General features: G+C 47.2%; 1 protein-coding gene across 3 annotated transcripts in view; it reads left to right on the forward strand.

Annotated features, from left to right (window-relative positions):
- sh2d3ca (SH2 domain containing 3Ca) overlaps positions 1 to 27,156 on the forward strand; it is an 81,937-nt gene that overhangs the window by 25,050 nt on the left and 29,731 nt on the right. Inside the window, exons 5-6 of one of the 3 annotated variants that reach the window (XM_029657106.2) lie at positions 703 to 786; positions 25,061 to 25,189. In XM_029657106.2, the coding sequence (XP_029512966.2) occupies positions 703 to 786; positions 25,061 to 25,189 (213 nt within the window). Of the gene's footprint in view, positions 1 to 702; positions 787 to 5,634; positions 6,071 to 25,060; positions 25,190 to 27,156 lie in introns of those variants that run through there. The other 2 variants (XM_029657120.2, XM_029657113.2) reach the window with 2 other exon arrangements.

Raw genomic sequence — 27,156 nt, forward strand, 5'->3', positions numbered from 1 at the left:
ACTTCACAAACCATAATGTAGTACTCTGCAGAATTCAGACTTGAGGGTCTTAAAAAAAAAAAAATGCAATTTTCTCTAGTTATATTGGATTTTCATTTTAATGTGGTCTTTGAAATGTAATTGTAGTTGATTACATTCCTGCGCTTCTGCGATTATGCCCATATCAGCAGTCTCTCTCAGCGTTTTAGCCTAATTCATTCTGCCATTTAGGAAATGTAATCCAAAGTCAACAGCGCTGCTTCAGCACTTCTGGGTCCCAGTGTGCTGAGTGTAGTTCAGGACCAGGCCACTAGATGACACTGTAAGCCTGGTTTCTGGGTTGAATCCATCCACAAAAGTGCTCAGTTCTGACTGAACACTTGGGATCCATTGTCTGTTTTTCGTTGGAACTCAAAAAGAACTAGTGTCAGAAGCAAGTACTAACACTGACCCATATATCCATCTGGTGTAAAACAGTCTCTATCGCTCTCTGTGCAGTGATACCTCTCCCCTTCCAGTTTCCTCACCCACCCATACTCACCCTCCTCCCCTCTCCACTTCCCCTCCTCTGAGCCTCTCCTCTCTCTTTCTCCTCCTCCCCTCTGATGCCCCGTGTTGCCGTCCCTCGTTTTCTCAACACGCTTCTCTCTGAAACATTTATGTCACTTATGTTTAAATAAACACTTGACCTGAATGTTCAATGTTATGGTACATATCTCTCAGGCGGAAGAAGACTGCCAGGCCCGGCCTGAACTGGACTGGGCTGGCCTGGACTCGACTAGACTGGACTGGCCCGGCCTAGACTGTGTAAGTTTTACACTGGGTGGAAGCAAAGTGCTTTTATTCAATCAGCAATCTGAAAAAACGAATGACAGATTGTGGTTTTTAAATATCATTCTTCATATGCTGGAAGAAACTCGACTTGGTTCAGCTTTTTATCCTGGAAACGTGGACATGAATCCAGACTGAATATGGCCTGTAGTGTATATATGGATATATAAAGTATAGAGTATAGTTCTAAAGTATAGAGTATAGTTCTAAAGTATAGAGTATAGTTCTAAAGTATAGAGTATAGTTCTAAAGTATAGAGTATAGTTCTAAAGTATAGAGTATAGTTATTTTTTAAACCGTTTTTATTTAACTAGGCAAGCCAGTTAAGAACAAATTCTTATTTACAGTGACGGCCTACACCGGCCAAACCCGAACAACGCTGGGCCAACGCTGGGCCAATGCTGGGCCAATTGTGCACTGCCCTATGGGACTCCCGATCACAATTGGTTGGGATACAGCCTGGATTTGAACCAGGGTGTCTGGAGGGACGCCTCTTGCACTGAGATGCAGTGCCTTAGATCGCTGTGCCACTCGGGAGCCCGAGTGGTGTAGGGTACATGTGAATATGGCCTAGATGTATGTCTGTGAGTGTGCGTTGTAGCACAAAATCCTAGAGAGTTCCTCTGACACTGTATCTTTTGTAGGTTTGTATGGGCATAATGGGTCTGGAGGGAGAGGTTGGGCTGCTTTATATGCAGTTAATTAACATATGTCTGGCACAAGACACACTGGTGGATTAATGAAGCCTCATCAGTGTGTGTGTGTGTGTGTGTGTGTGTGTGTGTGTGTGTGTGTGTGTGTGTGTGTGTGTGTGTGTGTGTGTGTGTGTGTGTGTGTGTGTGTGTGTGTGTGTGTGTGTGTCTGTGTGTGTGTGTCATCTGTGTGTGTGTGTGTGCCCGCCTGCATACGGAGTGGGCGCACATGCTTCTTGGGAGAGTGTGTGCCTCATGCATGGTGTGTGTGTGTGCTAGAGGAGGGGGGGGGGGGGCTCAGCTGCAGTGGTGGTATAGGGGGTGGGGTTCTAGTTGTTTCCAGTTCACACTCCATAGTTTCTCTCCGGTATTACTGCCAGTGTTAAGGCAATGCAGACACACACACACACACACATAGTCTTTCTGCGATATCGCTTCACCGAGTCCTACGGCAGATTGAGTCAGGCCTGTGCCTTCATTGATCTGAGGGAGTGTAAATCGACTGGGCTAGACTTGCTAACATGTCTCTTGTAGTCTTGGGTTTCCGTCACTTAGCAAACTGAGCCCTGCTCAGGTAATCCCTACCATTGTGTCGCTGAACTGTCGCGGGGCTGCTGCATATATACATTTTCCTAAAGGGTGTGTCATAATGTAAGTAACCTCGTTTATGTTCCTTTTTAAATGCCGTTGTCGATCATGCGGCCACAGTCAGCAGCAGTCCTGTGTCTACGAACCAGAGTTATACTGTTATCACCCAGACGGTGTGCCGTAGTAGAACGCCCACTGTGAGCGGTTAACCCTGCACTATTGGCTCCTCTATAAATATCCCGGTCGTGTCTACCTCTGATAAGCCTTGCAGTGAAGCAATATAAACAATCAAGCATCCCGGGAAAGTGTGACGTTAACATATGTAGCCTGAGAAGGTTCATGAAATCGACAACTTGCTAGGAACCGGAAAGCGTTCATACACTGGCTCTCTCTGAGACTCGCTTAGACCATTTATTCGATGATACGGTGGTAGCAATATATGGTTAGAACATCTGCGGAAGAGACAGAAATGCCAATGGTGGAGGTGTGGCTGTTTTATATATGCCGAGTCATATGCCTGTAGATCTTAGGGAAGATCTAGTGAGTCCGCCAGATCAGAGGCAGTAGGGATGACCAGGGATGTTCTCTTGCGTGAATTGGACCACTTTCCTGTCAAAATGTAGCAAGTACTTTTGGGTGCCAGGGAAAATGTATGGAGTAAAAAGTACATAATTTTATTCAGGGATGTAGTGAAGTAAAAGTAGTCAAAAATATGAATAGTAAAGTACAGATACCATGAAAAACTACTTAAGTAAAAATACTTTAAAGTACTACTTAAGTACTTTACACCTCTGGCCAGGAAGAACAGGCACAGTCTACTTAGTGCAGGTCTAATTGCAGCTGGTTTATGTATTTTCATTTAAGCCTATATTTTTGTCATATAAGCAGATGCTCTCACCCAAAGTCTCTTACAGTAGTGCATGAATGCATATTTATATGGGTGACCCCAGAACCCATGACCTTGGCGTTGGAAGTGCCATGTACCGACTGAGACACATAGATCTGCATTTACATTTGAGTCATTTATCAGAAGCTCTTACAATCAGTCAGTGTATTCAACTAAAGTAAGCTCAAACAACCACATAGCACACTCATTGCAAGGAGAAGCTCCCTCAAACATAGCTGTTATCTGCACAATCTGCGCCAGTGAGAGCAGGCTCCACAGTTCCCATTCAAACCCTCCTCTCTCGCCTCCAACCGCTCTACTGTATTACAGGGCCTTTGTTTCTGAAGGTGTTTGAGTCAAATATCTAGAGGCTTTATATGGATTAATAATGAATTGGAGTCAATGAATAGAAGCAGCCCTAAACGCTGATGGGGATCTGAGACTAATGGATCATCAGATGTACACACACACACACACACACTCCCCAGCTCCCCATTATTGTGGTGCTCCCAGGCAGGGAACAGGGGGAGCAGGTTTGTTTCCTCTCTCCTCCATTGTGTGTGTGTGTGTGTGTGTGTGTGTGAGGGGCTCCTGCTCCCCAATCCGCCCCCAGGACAGCGTCAGAATGGGGATCAGTAATTAATATTTAACTGAAGAAGACAGACAGAGTGCAGGGGGAGATGGGGGGGGGGGGGGAGAGGGCGGGGAGTTTGTGTGGAGAGGAAAACTGTAGAAGGAGAAGGTTTGAGGGAAAGTAGAGAGTGGGAGAGGAGTATAGAGACAAAAACCAGAGATGGAGAGAGGAAAAAAGAAATAGAGATGGAAAAACAAGATCTGAGATCGGCACAGGAGGATTAAGGGTTGACAGAGAGCAGAGCACAGAAAGAGCCTTTAAGTTGGTCTAAATTACCTTGTGTTATTGTTAAGAGAAGGTGGGTGGGAGAATCAGTGAGTGCAATGGGAGATAAATGATAAGTGGGTTAGGGGGTAGGGTGCAGAGAGAGAGAAGAACAGTGACTTTGCAATGCACTCTCCCATCAAACGCACACACACACTAGCTACAGTGGTTATATCTACAGTGAAATACTGTGCTTCATGCATATATAATACGCAGTGCCCGTCCCATCCTATATGTAATCTATGCATGTTATGCACACTAGCTCCCCTACCCCACCACGCCCCATGCTCCCAGGATTATCTATCTACTCTTGGTGTTCGCACAGCCACGGCAGCGGGAGCAGAGTCGTGATGGGATGCACAGACACTGGTATGCTGTCATTGTCAGCGCAGGACGCTCGGGGATGGAGATAGGGAAACGCATGCATCCTTATGGGATTATTTGTGCTCACAAAGTGTAATCCGCCTACCGAGCCCTGCTTTAGGGGGATTTGTTTAAGGAAAGACTCCGCTAATGAATCTCTCCTGTGTCTCTTCTCTTTGTGTGCCGTTCTCTCTCGCTCTGATAGATTGGGTTATTCCCGTGTATTCAAAGACAAGATTAGCACACTGATTACCTCGTGTGTGTGTGTGTGTTGGGGTACACTACACACACACGCACACGTAGTAGTAGTAGAGGTGACCTCGGCGATAAAGCAGAGGGATTCCGTCACCCCTCCATGTCCTTTCCTGTGAGGTCTCTGCAGTGCAGGGCTATCAAAAGCTCCCGGAATTTAGGATGCTGTCATGACTCCAGATCCGTTGCCATGGCGAGGCGTCCTCTGTGATGTCACTCAGTTCCCCAGGGGACAAAGCCCCACCTCTCCGCTGCTCAAGACGAACGTGACGACTCAGATTGGTGTGCATGTGGCAGTGTGTATGTGTTATTGAGTGTGATGTGTGTCGTGTTTTTTGTTTTTCGCACACTATACTATACTAACTATACTCGCTAAATACGTTGTTCTTGTTTTTTACAACACCCTGCCTTTCTCTGACTCTCAAAAACGGAACATGAATTATGTCCTCAGACACATTCTATACTTAGCACATCAACCCTTTCACAACATACAAGAACACACACCCGCAAACACTTACCCATAGACAGAAAATATTGCAAACAAGTTTAAGATGTACTGGGTGTGTGAGTGAAAGAGTCTGAATGTGTTTGTGTGTGTGTGAATGCATTCTTTGCCCCCTCTTGCCACCCTGCAATTCCTTTCAACTAGGAATAAAGGACAGATTCCTTTGAGAAGGTGCCGAAACTAAAGAGGCATACCTCTCTCTCTCTCCCCCTCTCTCTACCCCCCTCTCTCTCTCATTCTCTTTCTCTCTACCCCCCTCTCTCATTCTCTCGCTTTCTCCTTCTCTCCCCTCTCTCTCTCTTTTGCTCCTTCTCTCCCTCTTTCTCCTCTCTCTCTCTCTCTCCCTTTCACTCTCTCTCCTATCCCCCCTCTCTCTTTCTCTCGCTCTCTCTCCGCCCGGTCTCTCTCTCTCTCTCATTCTCCCTCTTTCTCCTTCTCCTCTCTCTCTCTATCTCTCTCTCTCAGTATTGTCTCTCTGTGGTCGTGAAGGAGGGGGTGGGTGGGGTCTGCCTTGCCAGCAATTCGACAGCACTCCGCCAGTGCCTGCTAGCATCTCTCACTCCTCCTCCCTATCCCTCCCTCCTTTCCACCCTCCCCCACCCACTCCTTTCATCAGAAAGGGATGAGGTAATCCCTGCGAGGGCTCGTGAAGCACAGCCAGAGTGTGAGCGAGAGAGGGAAGCAGTAGGAGAAAGAGCCTGTGCGTAGCAGAGAGAGAGAGAGAGAGGGAGAGGGAGAGAGAGAGAGAGAGAGAGGAGCGAGATGACAGTAGCAGCAGAGTGCGAGGGGCTGGAGTCCTGACCAGCAGTAGAAACTGTAGTGTTAGCTAGCGTTAGTAGCATAGCAGCCACACAGTTTTGAGTGAGATGAGCCGCTGTCGGGGCTGCTAGCGAGGAGCACTGCCTGCCTGCTGTGGGACAGTGACAGAGGAGAGCTGGTGCTGGGGTCCTCAGGGTGGGGTACAGCCGTGAGCTTGAGCCGTAAGGAGAGGAATCATGACTGAACGCTGTAGCCTATGGAGCGCCCTGTCGGCAGCCGCCTGCTGTTTCTACAGAGGCTCCTTCATGCAGGTGCAGGTGAGTGTGTGTGTGTGTGTGTGTGTGTTTGTGTAGGTGTGTGTTTGAGAAATGAAAGTGAGCGGTTGTGATTCAAAGAATGTGTTTTTGTTGGAGAGTTTTGGGTTTGAACAGAATCTGTATATTGTCTCGTGAATTTCTGGACATTTCTGTTAGCAGTTTTGTCTTTGCGTGTGAGAGTGAGTACGGGTTGTGTTGGAGTGTGTTCATTCCTGTTTTGGACCAGCCGCTAACTGGTGATATCATAGATACGATACGACACGGGCAGGCATATCTAGTTGTGCTTGTCTAATTGAGAAGCCGGGGGAAACATGAGGCTGGCTGATTCCTGACAGATGACCTAAGGGGTGTACTGTTGGCAGGTTGTGGTCAGATCATCTATTGTAACAGAGGTGGACAGGAGAGAAGAGCAGGGAGGTGAATTACATTCGGTCACCACTGAAAGTCATGCCGTTTGGATCTGATGGCATGAAGCATCGCTGAAGTATGTTGTTATTGAACATGCCTTTTGGATCTGATAGTACAAAACCTCAATGTAGTACGTTGTTATTGGAAGCTTTTGTATGTGATAGTATGAAACCTCACTGTAATATATTGCTACTCGCTGTTCTGGATTTTGTTTTTCATCTCTTATCTGTGTGTAGTCTCTCTCAACTGTTCCTTGTCTGTTGGGAGACTCTCTGTGGCAGTATTCAGAGTTTAGTAACAGGATTTATAGCAGAGTAGTGGCTTTCAAATAAAATAGGACCCTGACGTGTGTACGTGTGTGTTACTTTGGTGCAGAAAATGGGAGTATGCTCAGTGAAGGGGCTCATTTTGATATTTGTAGATGGGCCACCAGCCCCAGCCACTTGAGTCTGATAGATGGTCTGGTAACATCCTCCGTCTGTTGACCTGTGTGTCCTGTTTACATCACCTGATCTCAGACCAGCACCAGGACAGGAAGAAGTGCTGAGACACTGTCTGTCAATGACAGTTCGAGTTGAAAAGAGCCTCGACTCCAGGGCGATGCTGGAGCATTTCAACCACTACATTCTCAAAAATAAGAATCTGATCGAGGTTCATTTCAGTGCCTCGGGCCAGGGAACAAAATAGCAGGCTTTCAACACTTCAGTTCAACCATCAGCTTGTTTTCAATTTCCAGCTGATATTGTGCTTTAAACTCCCAGCAGAGAGATTACTACTGATCTATGAGTCTATGGGAGTGCGGCATGCTGGCATTGCTACCATTGTGTCTGTAATTAAGACCACTGCCGTCCCAGTCGGTCTCTAACTGGGACATTGTGACGTTACAGCCCTGTTTGTTCACAGAGCAGATCAGCGCTTGAACCCCATCTGCCTCTCGCTCCCCTCTCCATGCAGTTTGCACTTTGATGGTTTTCTCCTGATTTTTAATCCCCCCTTTCTGTGTCTGCCAGCCAGGCTAACTCCAACCATCCAGGCAGCGTAACCCTAGTTTATCTCCAAAGTGACCCAGCTGGGATAGGCTGGCAAGGCCACAGAGAGTGTCTGTCAACCCCAGAGGCCATGGCCTGGCACCACGGCCCCCAACCAGTGGAGGCTGGTGTCACTTTAAATTGGAGGACCGGCTCAAAGGAATGAATGGTATTAAACATGTCCTCTGGATTCAAGTGACACTGTAGCCTCCATCGGCCTTCAATCGTGACGGGAGCTCTAAGGGCCACCACAGCCACCAATTATCCCAGGGCCCCGTACCACCAGTTACCGCGGGGGCTCTTTCAACCTCCACATAGTCAGTTAACCATGTTCAACCCCACCCGTCTGACATACGTAGCAGAAGTGATAGCTGATACTGAAACGTTTTTTTGCGTTAGCGACGTTAGGTAGCATTATCCCCGCGCCGCCCGTAGCCGATTTGGCACGCTGGAGTATTGTAATATGCGACCCTCTGTGTAATCCCCCCCTGCGCCACTCTTCGGGTGTCTCGTCTCGGGTGCTCCTCTCCTCCTCCGAATCCTTTTCACAGCAAATCCTCTTTGCAGCGCCTGCTTCGCCTCTGCCTCGCCCGCCTGCCACTCCCCCCGGGACAGCGAGGGGCTAAGCGGCTGTTTAACTGCTAAAGTTCAAGAGAAAATCAGCCTGTTACTGAGAGAGAGGAAGCTAATTACACTGGGATGTTTTCTCTAGTAATGAGACACACTTAGCCTGTTTTTTGTTGTTGTTTTTTTCGGTTTGCTCGGAGTCCTAACCATTAGTGCCCTTTTCCAACAACAAAAAAAACTATGCCAGTGCATTGTAGCCTGGGTGCCAGTCTGTATCTACTCTCTTGTCATGAGAATTCCATAAAACGAGAGCATAAACAGACTGTTACCCAGGCTAACTGCTTGGAGTTGTAGCTGGATACAGCGAAGAGGGTAGACAGTGAAGCACAAGGGATTATACATGACCAGAGACTGAGGAATGGTAGGGGTGCTGGGATCTGAGCAGAGCAGAGACACTTCCACAGATCCATAGCCCCAGGTCAGGATTAGGGTCGGTAGCTGCTCCCACTCACTGGTTCTCACCTTTCTCCTAATTAGCCAATCGGTCCTTTGTCAGTTCAAAAACCTTCAGTTTCTTGTAGTTGGCTCTTTTCAAGCTTTCATGTCAGAACGTAGGATGCGGACTGCGTGTTTAAGTGTCATTCGATAGTACCTGAAATGTATCCCACAGGAACCTTTTGATCCAAAGATATAATGGACCGATCCACCTCTGAGTATTTAGTAGGGGTTTAGAGGAGCTGAGGAGGGTGTCACCCTGGACTGTACGAGAGAGAGAGAGAGAGAGAGAGAGAGAGAGAGAGAGAGAGAGAGAGAGAGAGAGAGAGAGAGAGAGAGAGAGAGAGAGAGAGAGAGAGAGAGAGAGAGAGAGAGAGAGAGAGAGAGAGAGAGAGAGAGAGAGAGAGAGAGAGAGAGAGAGAGAGAGAGAGAGAGAGAGAGAGAGAGAGAGAGAGAGAGAGAGAGAGAGAGAGAGAGAGAGAGAGAGAGAGAGAGAGAGAGAGATCTACCACTGTACCAGGTAGAGTTGTGTGAGTGTGTTGACAGACGGACTCACCTCAGTCACTCTACTCACACTACTACTACCCACACTAACTGCTCCACCCCAGAGAGACTGTGTGTGTGTGTGTCCCTCAGATCCAGGTGCTACATTAAGGGATTGGAGGTTGTTGCATGCTTCCATGTATGTGTGTGCCATACAGAGAGATCTAAAGGACCCCTCGTGGTGCCTGCATGGTTCCCCCTCAGAAGTCTTTGTGTGTGTGGCTCTTTTAGGGAGCAGAGCAGCACAGCACTGCTGAGATCACAGACTTGGTCTGGAACTTACTTCTACCCCCACCTGCTCTGTACACTCCCCAACCCCCGCTCTCCAACTCACTATACACGGCCTCACAAGCTATTCATCTACCAGTAGGTCTATATCCTATTAAATTCCTCATTATTGAACATTGATAAACATCATTTCATTGTTGACGTGGCAGACCGTTTGCTGCTATGGATGTCAGCGGACTTCTGATGCCGTGTGTTTCTGACGGCGTTCGAGAGCGAGAGGGAATCTGGGGTGAGGATTTAGGCATGAGGGGTCAGGGGGAGGGGTTCTATTGTGTGTCCACTTGGCCTTTGACCCCGGGGGTCGGCGGTTTTCGGGGTCGCCCGCAGGAGGCCAGAGTTCAGCCGGACAGATATGACTGAACCACCCCTACTGAGCCTCTCTGGTGAGCGCAGAGGCCTGAGGATAAGTGGGCCGAGGGTAGGGAAGGTTATGGTAACCTGGTGGTCACAGCTTCTCGACGTGCTTCTTACCCGTTTCTGTACCTCTTCGGAGTACCGCTTGCATTCAAACCAGCACTGTACACGGCTTTAGCAGTAGAATGGTTTTAGCTGTAGCAGTACGTCAACTACAGATGTCGGGCCCATGCTAAGGTTTAAGGCACGAGTAACCTAGGTCTCGTCTTTGTCTGTTGGGTCTCTGATAAGATGGGTGTGAGCATTTAGTGGGTCAGCCAGGGGAGGTTGAGGTGACGTGGTCCCAGTACTCCTCAGACTAGCATTGTTATTTATGGCACGACGGGACACCAGGTCTCCCCTCGTGAAAGACCGTCTTCTAACATCAGTGGGATAGGTAAAGGTTGAACAGAAGGCACGAGTAACCTAGGTCTCCCATTTACGCTGTAGGTTCTCTGGAATCAATCTACCTCACTGGCATTTATACCATAAATAAATCTTCTTCCTCTTCCCAGCGATGGGCCCCCCCAAAAAAGGTCTTTGTGAGTTACTGGGTACCAGAGTCTCGGTGGAATTCTTAATGTTTCAGTTTACTTTATGAAAGGACCCCAGGCAATTAAAGTGCAACTAGGTGATTTGCGGCGTAGGACAGAGAACAGCTCCACAGCAGCAGACAATATGTTTGATCATGGTGGAAGAGAAGATATAGGAGATTTATGTTTTTCACAGACGGTTACTGATAACATCGAAATAAAACTAGTAGAACCATTTTCAAAAATGTAAATCAGAAAACGTTTAAACAACCGTTTCTGTGATCAATTTCATTTAGAAAAAGATGAGACTGAAGATTAAAATGTTGATGATACCCAAACGATTAAAGTAATGGAATCTAACATAAAGATACGTTAGGGATTAATGAATAACGTTTCATTAGACGTTCTCTAAAGATGAAACAATTCAATTGAAAAGCTTTGAATGCAATTCCATTTAGATGAGACTAAGAATTAGACTATCCTTGATTAGATCGTGTTCAAAGGGAACACACACACAGAGAGAATTACCCTGATTAGATGGTTTTCAGCGCTCAAGAGAGGCAACAGTATGCTCTGCTGAAGTGTTGAGCTGACTGAACGTTTAGGACTAATTTAGTGTGACTGAACGGCAGACGCTGATGCTGCTGGTACACACACACACACACACAAAAACATGCATCTTCATGAGCTGTGCCATAGGCAACACCATCGTGCTCCTGAAAAGATGAGACTTCCACATAGCAGTCTCAACATAGAGATGGAGGGATAGAGAGATGGAGGGATGACTGTCCGTCTCTTTAGATACAGTATGTATGCATCTCATCGGAGCTTAGGCAACAGCAACTACAGAAAACCATTACATAATTCTCTGGATGGAAAAATGGACAGAGGAAGGTGAGGAAGGGGGGTGAGAGAGGGAAGACGGGTAAGGGTGACACCACAGCAGGGTATCACAGGCTAATTTCCCATGAGTGTCTCTCGGAATAACACGTCGATCTTGTGCAGGCAGGGCTAGTGTTTCCCTCTGGGAGTGTACACACACACACACACACACACACACACACACACCCACACATATTTTAGGCTGCTTTCGGTGTGCTATGAGAGTCCGGACATTGCAAGGGCATTGCTGATCTTAAGGGATGTGTGTTGTGTTTTGGAAGGCCCTCCCCCTCCTCCCTCCTCTCCAACAGCGCGAGTTCAAGCCAGCAAGAAGGGCTCCATCTGAACATCACCATGGTGACAGCCTAGTACACACACAAGGACAACACCCACCTCCCCGATATCCCTCTATCCCTACCCCCATCAATGATTATACTGTCTGTGAGGAAGAAAGAGCGTGTGTGTGTTTTAGGAGCATGAGTACTGTACCAATACTATCTCAGTCTGTCAATGTAATGGCCCTCTGTGTCGGAGGTAACCGAGGGGTTACTAGCTGTCCATCAAAGCTTTGCCCCGCCCCGCCCTCAGACACTGTGCAAGAGCTGTACCGTAATGTGTGTGTGTGTGTGTGTGTGAGTGAGTGTGTGCGCCCGTGTGTGTGTCTGTCTGTGTGTGCGTGCGAGATGTGTGGCAGCGGGTACACAGAGCTCTGCTCACTCTCTCTGCTCTGTATGAATGAAAGTGATACCTCAGCGCTCCCGCACTGTCTAGCCTTTCTGCCCTGCCAGCCAATAGCACTCAGCGCTACCTTGCCTCCTGGAAACAATGACATCATCTCTAGCCAATAGCATCGCAGCTCTGGGGCATGCTGCCTGCTGCAGCTCCAACGATGATCAGTTGGGACAAGGGGAGAGGGAAGGATGGAGAAAAGAGAGAGACTATTGTACTGACAGTGCAAACGGAAGATAGCAGGGCCCGGATTTGAAGCAGGCTATAAGGCTCAGAGGTATTTCTGTGTGCACTCTTCAAAATAAAGGTGCCAGTTGGAACCGAATAAGGTTTGTGAGAGCGATGCCATAGTGGAACCATTTTAGGGTCTCTGAAGCACCTTTTCATGGGATGGTTCTTTTGATGAACCATACAAAAATCCAAAAAACAGACAAGTTTCGGCCCTCCAGGACCAGAATTCGATATCCCTGCTGTAGGGTTTAAAGTCTTATTTGCATATTCATATTGCATATCCTTGGTGACTTTCAAGTGAATTTTAAAGTTACCACCCATGACTGTGTTTGCTAGTGACACAGACACGGTTCTTGTATTCATTCATTTTCAGTCCTGTGGCCTTCACCAAGTGAGATTTTAAGTGAATATGTTGTCATTTAAATGTAATTATTCGAGATAACACAATAGATATTTCATGCCTTCCTGTGAAGGCGTAGTTTTACCATAATACAGTGGCCTGAAACTCTTGGTTTACAGGCCACATCAGGCCTGCAAGCCACATTATGCCGGCTAGCAAAGTGATGTGTAATTTCTATTGGAATCCAGCCAGAGTGGGGATATCCAACATTTGGAATTTTGGGAAGACTAAGATATGAGACTACCTTAAATATCTAAACTGGAACAACCATTTCAGTAACTGGTGCAGTAAGTCTAAGTAACAGATTGGAATAGTTTAGGAAAATGTATGTCATTTATAGCGTGAGATTAATTAATCAATCAGTGTACATGCAAAAACAGAGATATTGAAACACAACTATTCTTAAAATCAACTTGCAATAGAGCATGCTGGGAAATATGATAAGGATGGGCGTGATTTGGCTTCCACTCTGGTTATTAACACCAACACTGGGGTTCTTTTACACCACTGTGTTAATTTATCTCTTGAATCAACGCTAGAAATGTTACACTGAAAAACCAACACTAGTTAACATAGTGAAAGGGACACATCTGCAGGCTCCCATACATTTCAAGAACCTTTTAGAATTCTGAAGAACAGTGGATGTCAAGAACCCCACACTCAATGTTCTTAATTGGGCAATACATGGTTCTATCACGACCACGGATACTATAACAGCCAGACAGGGCTGTGTGTGTGCGTGTACTCTGCCCATCAGAGGGCCTGGCTAATTCACACCCCTGATTTATATGCATCACCAGTCCACCTATCAGATCAAACGCTGCCTCATTACCATATCATTATCAGCAGTGGACATGGGGAGAAGAGGCCGCGTGTACGTGAGGACTTTCTCTAATCTGTTTATTTTATATGTATCATATAGGTATGACAGCTTTTATATATTTAAAAAATGATTTTTTTTAACCTTTATTTAACTAGGCAAGTCAGTTAAGAACAAATTCTTATTTACAATGATGGCCTAGGAACAGTGGGTTAAATGCCTTGTTCAGGGTGATTTTTACCTTGTCAGCTCGGGGATTCGATCCAGCTACCTTTCGGTTACTGGCCCAACGCTCTAACCACTAGGCTACCTGCCGACGTCTCTCTCTCTCCCTCCTCCCCCTCACCTGACTTTCCTCCCTCTCTGGTCCCCCCACCACCCCCCACCCCGTTCTCTCTCTCCCTCTCCTCCCCGTCTCTCGTATGACCCTGGTCTGTGTGTTTGTGTGCAGAACCCGTCAAGCCCGTCAATAGGTCACCCTGTGTTTGTGTACTGACAGACTGAGGACTGTATAGCGTTGGGTGTCCGCGACTGACTGTCAACTCCGGGCGGACCACGGCCTGTCAGCGACATTGATGCTTTTCCTCTTTTCGCCCTCACAAAGCAAAACGTCCAGGTATCGATTAGACTGGCGTGGGCGTGTGTGTCTGCATGTTGTGCATGTGCTTGCCTGTCTCTTCCTGTGTGCTCATCAGCATGTATACACACACACACAGGAGATCTTTTCCAACGTTAGCCTTTTGTATGCACTGCAGGGCGGTTACACCGTCGACCCACAAAGGCCCTTGACCACACCAAAAGCATAAAAGCACAGCTGAAAGTAAAAGCAAAATAAAAGGGTGTGACGATCAGCTATTAAAACTATATCAAATATCAACACTTACAGCCAAAGCTACAAATAATGCTGAGGCCGTCAGGGGCTCCCTATATTAAGTCATATTGCTTTGTATCTGCTGTTGTCTTTTGTTGTGGCGCATCGAGACTAATGTACGAGCAACAATAGACGTGCTGCTGTTCTCCACTGCTGCTGTTGTGGTTTGATGTGATGGATGATGATTGATGTGACAGGCCCATCCCTCCGTTCTCGCTTCCTTTCCCTCCTCTCCCTCTTTTCCCTCCGTTCCTTCCTCCTCTCTCTGGTCCATGCTTTCCCTCAGGCCTGAAGCCAGTGGCTGGGATTGGGAGTGGTCAGTCATTTGATGAGGGATGAGATGAGGGAGGGATGAGATGCTGTTACGATGCTCTCATCAATTTCCTCTGAAGGATGGGGATGGGGGCAGGATATATTACTGACCATCAGAGTAGAGCCATTCATTCAGTGTCTGAATCAGAAACAATCCTTCAATCTGTGTTTCGCAATCTATTTATCCTTAATTTCACCAGGGAGTCTCTAGAGATTTAAAAAAAAAAAAAAAAAATGTCTCCCTGAATTGAATGATACAGCAAGTTAGACAAGGGTTTCTTAAACTATGGGTCGGGACCCAAAGTTGGCCCTGGGCATGTGAGAGATGGTTTGCGGGTTATGAGAATACATCTATAATACACACTATTTCGACTTAATTTGAGTCATTAAAGGATGATTTGGGTCACAGGAGGATGGTCAATTTCTCATTTGGGTTTCAAGCTGAAAAAGTGTACGAACCCATGATAGACTGATTTTGTCTCTAGCCAGCCCCTTTGCTTCACCATGAAACGGTTCATTTTGGATTCCAGGCTAGCCAGACCCTTTGCTTCACCATGAAACAGTTCAGTCTGGATTCCAGGCTAGCCAGCCCCTTTGCTTCACCATGAAACGGTTCAGTTTGGATTCCAGGCTAGCCAGCCCCTTTGCCTCACCATGAAACAGTTCAGTTCGGATTCCAGGCTAGCCAGCCCCTTTGCTTCACCATGAAACGGTTCAGTTTGGATTCCAGGCTAGCCAACTCCTTTGCTTCACCATGAAACGGTTCAGTTTGGATTCCAGGCTAGCCAGCCCCTTTGCTTCACCATGAAACGGTTCAGTTTGGATTCCAGGCTAGCCCACTCCTTTGCTTCACCATGAAACGGTTCAGTTTGGATTCCAGGCTAGCCAGCCCCTTTGCTTCACCATGAAACGGTTCAGTTTGGATTCCAGGCTAGCCAGCCCCTTTGCTTCACCATGAAACGGTTCAGTTTGGATTCCAGGCTAGCCAACTCCTTTGCTTCACCATGAAACGGTTCAGTTTGGATTCCAGGCTAGCCAGCCCCTTTGCTTCACCATGAAACGGTTCAGTTTGGATTCCAGGCTAGCCAACTCCTTTGTCGTTGTCATAAACGCTATGTAAGACGGTGACAAAGGAGTTGAGTCTAAAACGGAAAGCGATCTGGTGTCTGTCTGGCTGTAGCATCAAACGGAGTCCGTTCAGTCAATGTCTGGTCTCATCTGCTCAGTCTCTGTCTGTCAGATCCCTCATGTGTTCCTGACTCCTCATCAGGGACATAAGTCTCTGTTTTTGGGAGGAGATGAAATCTCCCATCTTTTATTGGCTTTCCACATCTTCATAATTCCAGCCCGCTGTGTCTTTTAGGCAGCAACAATTAATTCAGGCCTGGCGTTTATTGATTAATCAATGGGATGCAGCATCTCTGTATTTCTCCACCACACACACACACACACACACACATTCTGCTCCTCTTGACTCTTTCCTCCTGCTGCTTCCTCCTCTCTTGCCTTGGGGTGGTGGGGAGAGAGAGAAGCATCGTGGGACTTGTGGTTTATCTGGCAGTGTAAAGGCCTCCATTTATAAAGAACAACAAAAAGATCCCATGGCCTCGGCTTAACACATTACCGCTTGTCACCGTGGTAACAGATAGCCTCTGGCCTCGGCCTCTGGCTCCCAGCCGACACACCACACACACACACACAAAACGTCCCACACACTGACACCGCTGGGCTAGAGGAGCAGAAGCAGGTTAGTATTGATGAGGCACCAAGACCCACAATCCATCAGGGCCCTGACCCCTGACCCTTGAGAGCCTTTAAACTGGCCATTAATGGGCCATTCTTTTAGTGTGTGTGTTTTTCTGTGTGTGAGGAGAGGGGCTTAAGCACGGTCTATTCCTGACTACTCCTACATGCCAACACACATTTATTTTGATATTCATCTCACATAGACGGGCAGGTTATGCTTTCACCCAGCAGAGTGTTATATAATTTCTGCGGTCGATATGTCTGTAAACAAAATGAATCCATACCAATTTGTGAACCGGGAATCTTTCTGAATAGGAAAAATATAATAAATCCCAGTCAGAGGAGGTTTGTGGGTTTTTGGGAACCTCATATGACCTGAACAATGAAATTCAGCCGACAGCCATCCAGGGTTTAATCCGGCCAATTTTCTCTTTCTCTGGTGTGTGGATTATCCACCCGTATCCCTGTAAGCCTGTTTGCTCTCCTCTTCCTCTTCCTCCTCCTCCTCCTCTCCCCCCTTCTCCTTTTCTCCTCCCTTTCTCTCCCCGGAGCCCAGTCATCAATGTGTTGCTCCTGTTCTTGTCAGTGTAATGGGCCGACCAGTCTCACTGCTGCACCAAACACACACACACACTTTGATACAGGCTGCTACACAGAGCACACACACTGGCAGGCAGGGAGCAGGTGGGAAAGATAGATGGGGGAGGGAGGTGATAGAGAGACAGGTGGAGAAAGAGAGGGGGACGAAGGAAAGTAGAGGAAGAGAGAGAGAGAGAGAGGAGGAGAAGGCAGAGGAATGGAGAGACCCGAAGCAGGTAAGTGAGACAAGTGCCCTTTCATTTGCCCTCCCTCTATCCCTCCCTCCATCCTAGCCGTTCCTGGCAGATTACTCACTGCCTGTCTGTACTGAGGAGGTGGACCGGAGGCTGTTGCTGGGGCTGGAGGCTGGGCAGTGACAAAGCAAGGTTTTGGGTAGAGGAGACGGGGCCGTGTTATCTCAGTGCTACAGAGAAGTTGTGTAGTTGAGATATGTTGTTGGTAAATGGAGGACCAGGGAAGTCTTATCAGGTCGTGTTGTAGTGCCGCGGAGAGAGCTGTACCTCGGACGGTAGTGTTATGAGTCACGGTTGACTGTGCATGTATGTAGTCTACTGTTATTGGTTAGTGGAGACCCAGACCATGGGGTAGCAAATCAGAGGAAAGCGTTGGCCACACCCAGCCATGTTTCCCCCTTCAGTTCACCCCACTGCACATTGCAGGATCGTCCCCAGCCCGGCAAGGTGCACATTAACCCTTTCAGTCTCCTCTCCACCAGCTTCGAGGGAGGAAGGTAGGGAGGGGGGAGCCACCATGGAGTGGGAGGGGTTACCAAGCCAGTGTCTCCCAGGTGTGGCCCTGCTGAGTAGGCTAGGGAAGGGAGGGAGGGAGGAGCCACCATAGAGGGGGAGGGGTTACCAAGGCAGTATCTCCCAGGTGTGGCCCTGCTGAGTAGGCTAGGGAAGGGAGGGAGGGAGGAGCCACCATAGAGGGGGAGGGGTTACCAAGGCAGTATCTCCCAGGTGTGGCCCTGCTGAGTAGGCTAGGGAGGGAGGGAGGGAGGGAAGGAAGGCGGTGGGTTGGTGGTAGGTGCTGGTTGATGATGGTGTGGTCGTGCTGGGTCTCCTGAGACGGATAGGGAGGAAAGGGCTTGGTTGATAATGGTAGATGTGTTGCGTGAGACCTCTAGCCTTGCGTTTTGTCAAACCTCTCAGCTGTCCTCTCCTAATTGGGTAGTCATGCCCTGATGGAGCCTCCAGTCCCAAAACCCCAAGCCCCCTCCCTGTTCTTTCCCCAGCCCCTGACCCCATTGTGGCCTTGCCTCAGTCTCATCCAGCAGCCCCCAATCTTCCAATCCTGGCCTTTCCCCAGCCAGCAGCCCCCCAGGGCCAGTGAAAGGATGGAAGGGGGGGGGTCAGTGGAGGGAACACAAAGTGACCCCCACTGTGGGTTCTGTGGGGTGGGTGGAGGCTGTAGAGTAGAGGCTGATTCCCCCTGACAGGACTGGCTCTGTGAAGAGTTTATCTAAACGCAAAAAAGGACCTGTTCCCTTTTGGTAGGGTCACAAGGCTGCCTAGCATGGACACACACACACACAGATTGAGTTAAAGATTACCTATTTTCTATACCAGTATGTTTCCAGATGCAGGAGGGAAGCAGCTTGGGGGCATGTTGTGGCCATCCAGATGCATTCTTTTGGGGTGTGTGTGTGTGTGCGCGCTTACCTCTGAACATACTCTGCTACCCTACAGGCGTGTTTAACAGTAAAAACAGAGGTTGAGAGTCAGGGGGAAGAGAATCAGCTCCGAGACATACTTGCAGTCCGAAATCATTAGAGCTGAGTGCATCTCTGTATCTCTCTCACGTTGTGTGTGTGTGTGGTAGTGGGGTGGGAGGCACACACAGCAACTCATTCTTACCCGCTCAGTTAATATTGTCTTTTCCTTATCATCATAAATCACACCCATCAGGTGCAGTATCTTAATCAACTGTCATTAAGAAACCAGAGAGTGGGACAAAGAATGCTTTGATGAGAGAGAGAGAAGGGGGGAGACAAACGGACAGACAGAGCTCTCTCTGAGAGAGGGAGGGAGATGGAGCGAGGGAAATAGAGCAAAAGAGAATAGATGGATGGCCCACAGTGGGAGTCCAGGAGCGTGTCATATCCTGTGGCCCAGCTGTCAGTCAGTGTGGGGGTAGAGGCACTGAGACCATGCTGAGTGACAAGCTCTGGAGGGGATTGTGTGTGTGTGTGTGTGTGTGTGTGTGTGTGTGTGTGTGTGTGTGTGTGTGTGTGTGTGAGAGAGAGAGCTAGCACTGAGCAGCCCTAAGGGGGGTAGACAGGGCATGACAGAGGAAAGGAATGAGGATTTTTCTGCCACTCTGTCGCAAGCCAGTAGCTTTGTGTGTGTGTGTATACCAGCAGTAGTAGGTGTGGTGGAGTCGGTGTTGACAGCAGAAGGGCCGGTTATCAGTCCCACCTCCAGACCCCAGCCTGCAGATATATCAGCCAACAGAGGGGATGTAAACTATAGCCTGCAGAGGTGATCCCTACAGAGGGGGCACAGTCGGACAAGACACCCACGAGGAGTAGGGGTTGACCGAAGAGTGACTGGAGGATGGAATTCATACAATGTAACTAGATGTATATCTGGTTGGCGGGAGAGGAGGAGGAGGGAGGGTGAGGGATACGTTGCTCCTCGGCGATTCCTTAGCTAAGCGTCTACATGGCGCAATTACTGTATGTGAATGACGTTACCGGAGAAATGAATCAGATGAGCTTGGTGGTTATCCTAAAACTATGGGATTTACTTTGGGTTACAGTCTGTGCCAGGCTAACTTAAGCCTTGTATGTCCTTTTAACATTCCTGACACTGCAACGTGGCTTCTCATAGTTTCGCGAGTCTGTGGAAGGGGAGTGATAGTGTTTAGGACTAAGAGACTAGGAGGAGAGAGAGGAGATCAGGTAAGATAGGAGCATGTGAAATAATGGGATACGGCTGAGATGGTGGGAGACAGGGTTGGGTGGGAGGGTTTTAAGCAGTAATCCAGGCCCCTAAACCCCTTAGAAGGGGGCAGATGGAAAGAGGGAGGGAGGGATAGAGAGTACAGAGAGGGACCTCTGCTCTGGCCCAGCGGATGGGGAGGAGGTGGGGTCCCCCAATCTCAGGCTGCTACCATAGCAACGGGGCTGGGGTAGGGGCAGGGGGAAGCTGAAAGAGAAAGGCTCTACATTCTATCATGGGTTTGGATCTAAGAACACTTCATGTCTGTTTCAGTGCATCCCTTATTCCTTGCTTTGCATTGTACCATTTGGGCCAGAGAGGGTTTTTTTTTTTTTGGTAGTAGATTGCATTTGGTAGATTGCGCCTGGTAGATTGTATGTATCTTGGATCCAGTCTAAATTTCTGTGAGTTTGACTGATGGTAACGCCACCTCTGGTTCGGTGATCTGCTGGAGGGAGTGGGGGATGTCATTAGTTGGTGCGATTTGATTGGTCAGCAGTGAGGAAGTGGGAGGGTAGTAGGTGTCTGGGTAAATGAGGTGATGGATCATCCGGTGTTATTATTCATAACATCAGGGAGTGCAGGGACACAGTCCAACCCTCCACCTGCACCCCCATCCATCCCCAGCTAACCCCCGTATCTCCCACCTGCACCCCCTAACCCCCCCCCCCATCTCCGTCCGTCCCTAGCCCTGCACACCCAATCTCCAGCCCAACCCCCATATCCCCTAATGTCCTACTCCAGAATCAGCTGGGGGAAAAGAACCAAGACCCAGCGGTCTGTCCCTGTCCTAACTATCCCACCTCTTCAATAAACCTGACACCTCTGTGCCTCACAGACGAAATGAGCAACTTAAAAAGAATGATGAAGTTGGTATGCACTGTAGTCCGTTGTTTTTTCACCTCCAATGTGATGTATTGGTAGTGGTATGTACTAGAGGTCGACTGATTAATCGGAATGGCCGATTATTTTGGGCCAATTTCAAGTTTTCATTACAATAGGAAATCTGTATTTTTATGCGCCGATTTGATGATTTTTTAAATTTAATTTTTATTATTATTATTTTTAAATTTTTTATTATTATTATTATTTTTTTACACCTTTTTAATCTTTATTTAACTAGGCAAGTCAGTTAAGAACACATTCTTATTTTCAATGACGGCCTAGGAACGGTGGGTTAACTGCCTCGTTCAGGGGCAGAAAGACAGATTTTCACATTGTCAGCTCGGGGGATCCAATCTTGCAACCTTACTAGTCCAACGCAATAACTACCTGCCTCTCTCGTTGCACTCCACAAGTTGACTGCCTGTTACGCGAATGCAGTAAGCCAAGGTAAGTTGCTAGCTAGCGTTAAACTTATCTTGTAAAAAACAATCAATCATAATCACTAGTTAACTACACATGGTTGATGATATTATCTAGCATGTCCTGTGTTGCATATAATCTGACTGAGCATACAAACATACAAGTATCTGACTGAGCGGTGGTAGGCAGAAGCAGGCGCGTAAACATTCATTCAAACAGCACTTTCCTGCGTTTTGCCAACAGCTCTTCATTGTGCGTCAAGCATTGCGATGTTTCTGACTTAAAGCCTATCAACTCCCGAGATGAGGCTGGTGTAACCAAAGTGAAATGGCTGGCTAGTTAGCGCGCGCTAATAGCATTTCAAACTTCACTCGCTCTGAGCCTTGGGGTGGTTGTTTCCCTTGCTCTGCATGGGTAACGCTGCTTCGATGTGGTGGCTGTTGTCGATGTGTTGCTGGTTCGAGCCCAGGGAGGAGCGAGGAGAGGGACGGAAGCTATACTGTTACACTGGCAATACTAAAGTGCCTATAAGAACATCCAATAGTCAAAGGTTAATGAAATACAAATGGTATAGAGGGAAATAGTCCTATAATAAATACAACCTAAAACTTCTTAGCTGGGAATATTGAAGACTCGTGTTAAAAGGAACCACCAGCTTTCATATGTTCTCATGTTCTGAGCAAGGAACTTAAACGTTAGCTTTTTTACATGGCACATTTTGCACTTTTACGTTCTTCTCCAACACTTTGTTTTTGCATTATTTAAACCAAATTGAACATGTTTCATTATCTACTTGAGGCTAAATTGATTTTATTGATGTATTATATTAAGTTAAAATAAGTGTTAATTCAGTATTGTTGTAATTGTCATTATTACAAACACGGAAAAAAAAGAATAATAATAATCGGCCGATTAATCGGTATCGGGGGTTTTTGGTCCTCCAATAATCGGTATCGGCGTTGAAAAATCATAATCGGTCGACCTCTAGTATGTACAGTAGATATTACTGTATGGTTCGAGTGTTACAGTAAGCCAGCCAAAGCTAATGGCTTTCTGGCTCAATATTGAGGTGAATGAGCTGCTGTGTTTAACATCTTATATACATGAGGAAGACTGTGTGTGTGTGTGTCTCAAGACTCCCAGCTGCGTGCTGTTGGAGCCAGGAATGCTGCACTCACTGTACATCGCCCGGCACCTGGCCTCTTCACACACAATGAGATGTTTCCATAGCAACCAAGGCTGCAGTACGGGGTGGGGGGTTAGATGAATGGCATAGTCTTTCGCACTCCATTGTACTTCCTCTATTACTCTCTCTCTCCCTCTACCCACCCTGTATCAATGAATGTCACCTGGCTATTCTCTACTTCTCTCTCTCTCTCGCTGTCTCTCTCTCACTGTCTGTGTCTGTCTGTGTGTCTCTCTGATGTTGCATTAACAAAAAAGTATTGGGTTTGTGCTTTCCAGGAAAGTAAGGAGTGTGAGGCTGTTACTCCAACCCACCAGGGAGGCACTGTAACTGGGCCACAGAACATGGGGCTCAGCCAGAGGTTGGATGGGTGTACCACCCCTCTTTGGGAGTCGGAAGAGAAAAAGTTTGAAACACTGTTTCTCTCTCACACACATCCTGGTCCCTCTGACACTTTCTCTCTTTCTGCCCCTCTTTCTCTCTGTCGCTCTCAGTTTGTCAGTCGGTCTGTCTCCCTCTCTGGTCTCAGTCATATCATAGAGTGCCTGGCTATTCCAATTTGCCCACCACCTACTCTCCTACACACACACACACACAGTGTGTGTCTACTGTAAAACCCAATTACAGGATGGTCCGTCAGCTCAGCAGCAGCAGTCTAGTCTCTCCTGGGTCACCACAGAGACGGGGAAAAGCAATAACTCCACACTTGACCCTGCTGCTCTTTTATTGCCCAGAATCCCTTTCACACAGACACACACTTCACGCCCACTTCACTTCAAAAATGTGACGTCAAATCTAATCTGAGTGGAAACTGCTGCGGTTTTCCTGCCCTCCTCCATCCCTCCATCCTTCCCTAGAGGAGGAGAGGCGAAAGAGAAGCGCAGGAGGAGGAGGTGAAGTAGAAAGTGGGGGTTTAATCAACTTATCCCAGAGAAGAGGAGAGAAGGGGGCGAGTGACCAGAAGCATACAGTGACCCGGGGCGATATGGTATTGATTGTCTGCCCCTCATCTCTTTCTCTCACTCATACAGACAGATAGACAGCTTCACTGATCGATGGATGGACGGACACACACGCACGCAAAGAGATGCAGTACTTTCAATGATAGTCTCACTTGGAGTCAAAAATCTTGCTTGTACAGATGTAGGATCTTAATTTTCTACGGTAGGAAAATAATCCTGCAGCAACAGGAAATGTGAATATTTACATGGATTATAATTAATGGACATTTTTGTAGGGATTGTTTGTCACGGCTGTTGAAGGAAGTGGACCAAGGTGCAGCATTTTGAGCGTACATTTTCTTTTATTATAAAAAATGACGCCAACAAAGCGACAAATGAGAAAACACCCGTGAAGCTACAGGCTATAAACAAAAGTCAACTTCCCACAAAGACAGGTGGAAAAAAGGGCTACCTAAGTATGGTTCTCAATCAGAGAAGGTCCGCACCTTTGGGGGAGGGTACTGTCACGCCCTGGCCATAGAGGGTTTTATTCTCTATTTTGGTTAGGCATGGGTGTGACTAGGGTGGGCATTCTAGTTTCTTTATTTCTATTTCTTTGTGTTTGGCCGGGTGTGGTTCTCAATCAGAGGCAGCTGTCTATTGTCTCTGATTGAGAATCATACTTAGGCAGCTTTTTCCCAGCTGTGTTTTGTGGGTAGTTATTTTTTGTTTTGTTTTTCTGCACCTGACAGAACTGTTCGTTGTTATTTTGTTCAAGTGTTTTTTTTTTAAATAAATCATGAACACTGACCACGCTGCGCTTTGGTCCACTCCCTCTTCTTTTAACGGCCGTGACATTGTCACAGTTTCTGAAATGTCAAAGTGGAAATGGCAAACTTTAGAACCCTTTTTAAAACTCAAACACACTACAGGAATAATCCCTGTAACAAAAGGGTGATCAAATTAAGATCCTACACCTGTAGAAGTGTACTTGGATAGTGTTTACTCCCAGTGGGTGTCAGATAACGTCATATCTTTCCATTTAGCATCTCATCCCTGTGTCCATAGAGACCATGTTGTTATTGTTTGTTTTTGGTGGTTGTGCCTCTACTGGTAGTATAGAGATGCTGTCAGTGTGTTTACTCCTCTCTATCTCATCTCTCTCTCGCTCTCTGTGTCTCTCTGACTCACTCTCTTTCCCCCTTCTCTCTCTCTCATCTCCCACTCACTGTCTCTCTCTTTCAGTTCCTCTCTTCACTCTGACCCTCTCTCTGTCCTCCCTGGCCGCGTATTTCCTCATAGATCTGGACTCGAATGTAAATGTCTTTTGTCGTCATGGTGGTTTCAGGGTAACTTTAGAACAGTACTGTTGAAATGTGTAATACTGTAAAGTCTTGCATTCTGATTGTGTAACTACGGTTGTTGGTGGGACTGTGGTGCGGGAGTTACGCTGTGCTGTGTTCGTGTGAGTAGGAATGGAGGATGTTAGGTCATAGATTACTATATAACAGACATTTTAAAGACAGGCAGAGTACTGTAAGCCTACACACACACACACGTAAGAAAGAGTTTTATTTAGCAAGGTTTCACAATGGGGGAAATCAGACCTTCTTTGAAATCAGGTCAATGAGTGTTGGATTCCACGTACTGCATTGTACTGTGTGTGTGTGTGCGTGCGTGCGTGCGTGCATAGTACCAGTATCACTGCTGTCCTGCTAGCCTGAGGGGTGAGCGGCTGTCTCACAGGGGTGTGTTTCCTGTTCCCTATAGTTCTCCAAGGAGAAGTACCTGCTGGAGTCTCCACCAGAGAAACTACGGAAGGAGCTGGAGGAGGAGCTGAAACTCTGCAGCAGCGATATCAGGAGCCATGGCTGGTACCATGGACACATCCCTCGAGAGGTACACACACACACACACACACAGAGAGTACACATACAGAGTACACACACACACACACAAAGAAGAGTGGTTATCTACGTGCATACTGTTGTCTTCTTAGTTAGTGATGTTTCATGCACAATAAAAGTCCCATGCGTGCATTTCTTTGCCAACTTATACCTTCCGCTGTAGTATTTATTGACATTCTTAATGACTAATTTGCATAATGAACAGCCTTCCATATGCTCTTAGTCTTAGACAAAACGGCAAAATCCTGAACTTGTGAAACGTTCCACACACACACACACACACACACACACACCGGTGTGGCCGCACAGTCCTCCTGACACCCATCCGCACTCCTCCCTCGCTTTCTGTCTGTAGTGCGAGTTAAACCATCTGTGAGTCTGTCTCCCTCCCTCCCTCCGTCTGCGATGCTTCAGCACATTAACATAATGCTACATTCACACTGGAGTAAACAGACAGAACAGGGGGAACCCGTGGCTCACCCTCACTGCTAAAACAATGCACTGTCTCCATGGTGATGGGCTCCCACGCAGCCAGCCGCAAGCAGCAGCACCCCTGTCTGTGTCTATCTGTCCCTGCTGGTGGTGGTGGTGGTCGTGGTGGTCTGGCCTGTAGTAACAGCGCTCCCTGCTGGCCATATGGAAAAAGGCTTTACTACGGAATTACACCTTTAGACATTGTGTACTCCTCACTATGTCCCCTATTATAGCATGCCTCTTCATAACAGTTCTCACAGGAAATCTTAGTTGTGTATAAGCTGTGTTCCCACACTAGATGTGTGCTTAACATTGACTTCGAGTCACTTTGTGTACTTTTCAGGCATATAGAATAAAGGGTACCAATGTTGTACAGTTGAAGTCGGATGTTTACACACACTTAGGTTGGAGTCATTTAAACTCGGTTTTCAACCACTCCACACACTTGTTAACAAACTATAGTTTTGGCAAGTCGGTTAGGACATCTACTTTGTGCTTGACACAAGTCATTTTTCCAACAGTTGTTTATAGACATGTTATTTAACTTATAATTCACTGTATCACAATGGGTCCAGTGGGTCAGAAGTTTACATACACTAAGTTGACTGTGCCTTTTAAACAGCTTGGAAAAATCCAGAAGATGATGTCATGACTTTCAAAGCTTCTGATAGGCTCATTGACATAATTTGAGTCAATTGGAGGTGTACCTGTGGATGTACCTTCAAACGCAGTGCCTCTTAGTTGACATCATGGGAAAATCAATAGAAATCAGCCAAGACCTCAGAAAAAAAATTGTAGACCTCCACAAGTCTGGTTCATCCTTGGGAGCAATTTCCAAACGCCTGAAGGTACCACGTTCATCTGTACAAACAATAGTAAGCAAGTATAAACACCATGGGACCACGCAGCCGTCATACCACTCAGGATGAAGACACGTCGTGTCTCCTATAGATGAACGTACTTTGGTGTGAAAAGTGCAAATCAATCCCAGAACAACAGCAAAGGACCTTGTGAAGATGCTGGAGGAAACCAGTACAAAAGTATCTATATCCACAGTAAAACGAGTCCTATATCGACATAACCTGAAAGGCCGTTCAGCAAGGAAGAAGCCACTGCTCCAAAACCACCATTAAAAAGCCAGACTGCGGTTTGCAACTGCACATGGGGACAAAGATTGTACTTTTTGGAGAAATATCCTCTGGTCTGATGAAACAAAAATAGAACTGTTTGGCAATAATGACCATCGTTATGTTTGGGGGGGAAAGGGGGAGGCTTGCAAGCCGAAGACAACATCCCAACCGTGAAGCACGGGGGTGGCAGCATCATGTTGTGGAGGTGCATTGCTGCAGGAGGGACTGGTGCACTTCACAAAATAGATGGCATCATGAGGGAGGAAAATTATGTAGATATATTGAAGCAACACCAGTTAAAGCTTGGTCGCAAATGGGTCCAAATGGACAATGACCCCAAGCATACTTCCAAAGT

This window comes from Oncorhynchus nerka, linkage group LG4 (assembly GCF_034236695.1).
Source record: "Oncorhynchus nerka isolate Pitt River linkage group LG4, Oner_Uvic_2.0, whole genome shotgun sequence".
Taxonomy (NCBI): domain Eukaryota; kingdom Metazoa; phylum Chordata; class Actinopteri; order Salmoniformes; family Salmonidae; genus Oncorhynchus; species Oncorhynchus nerka.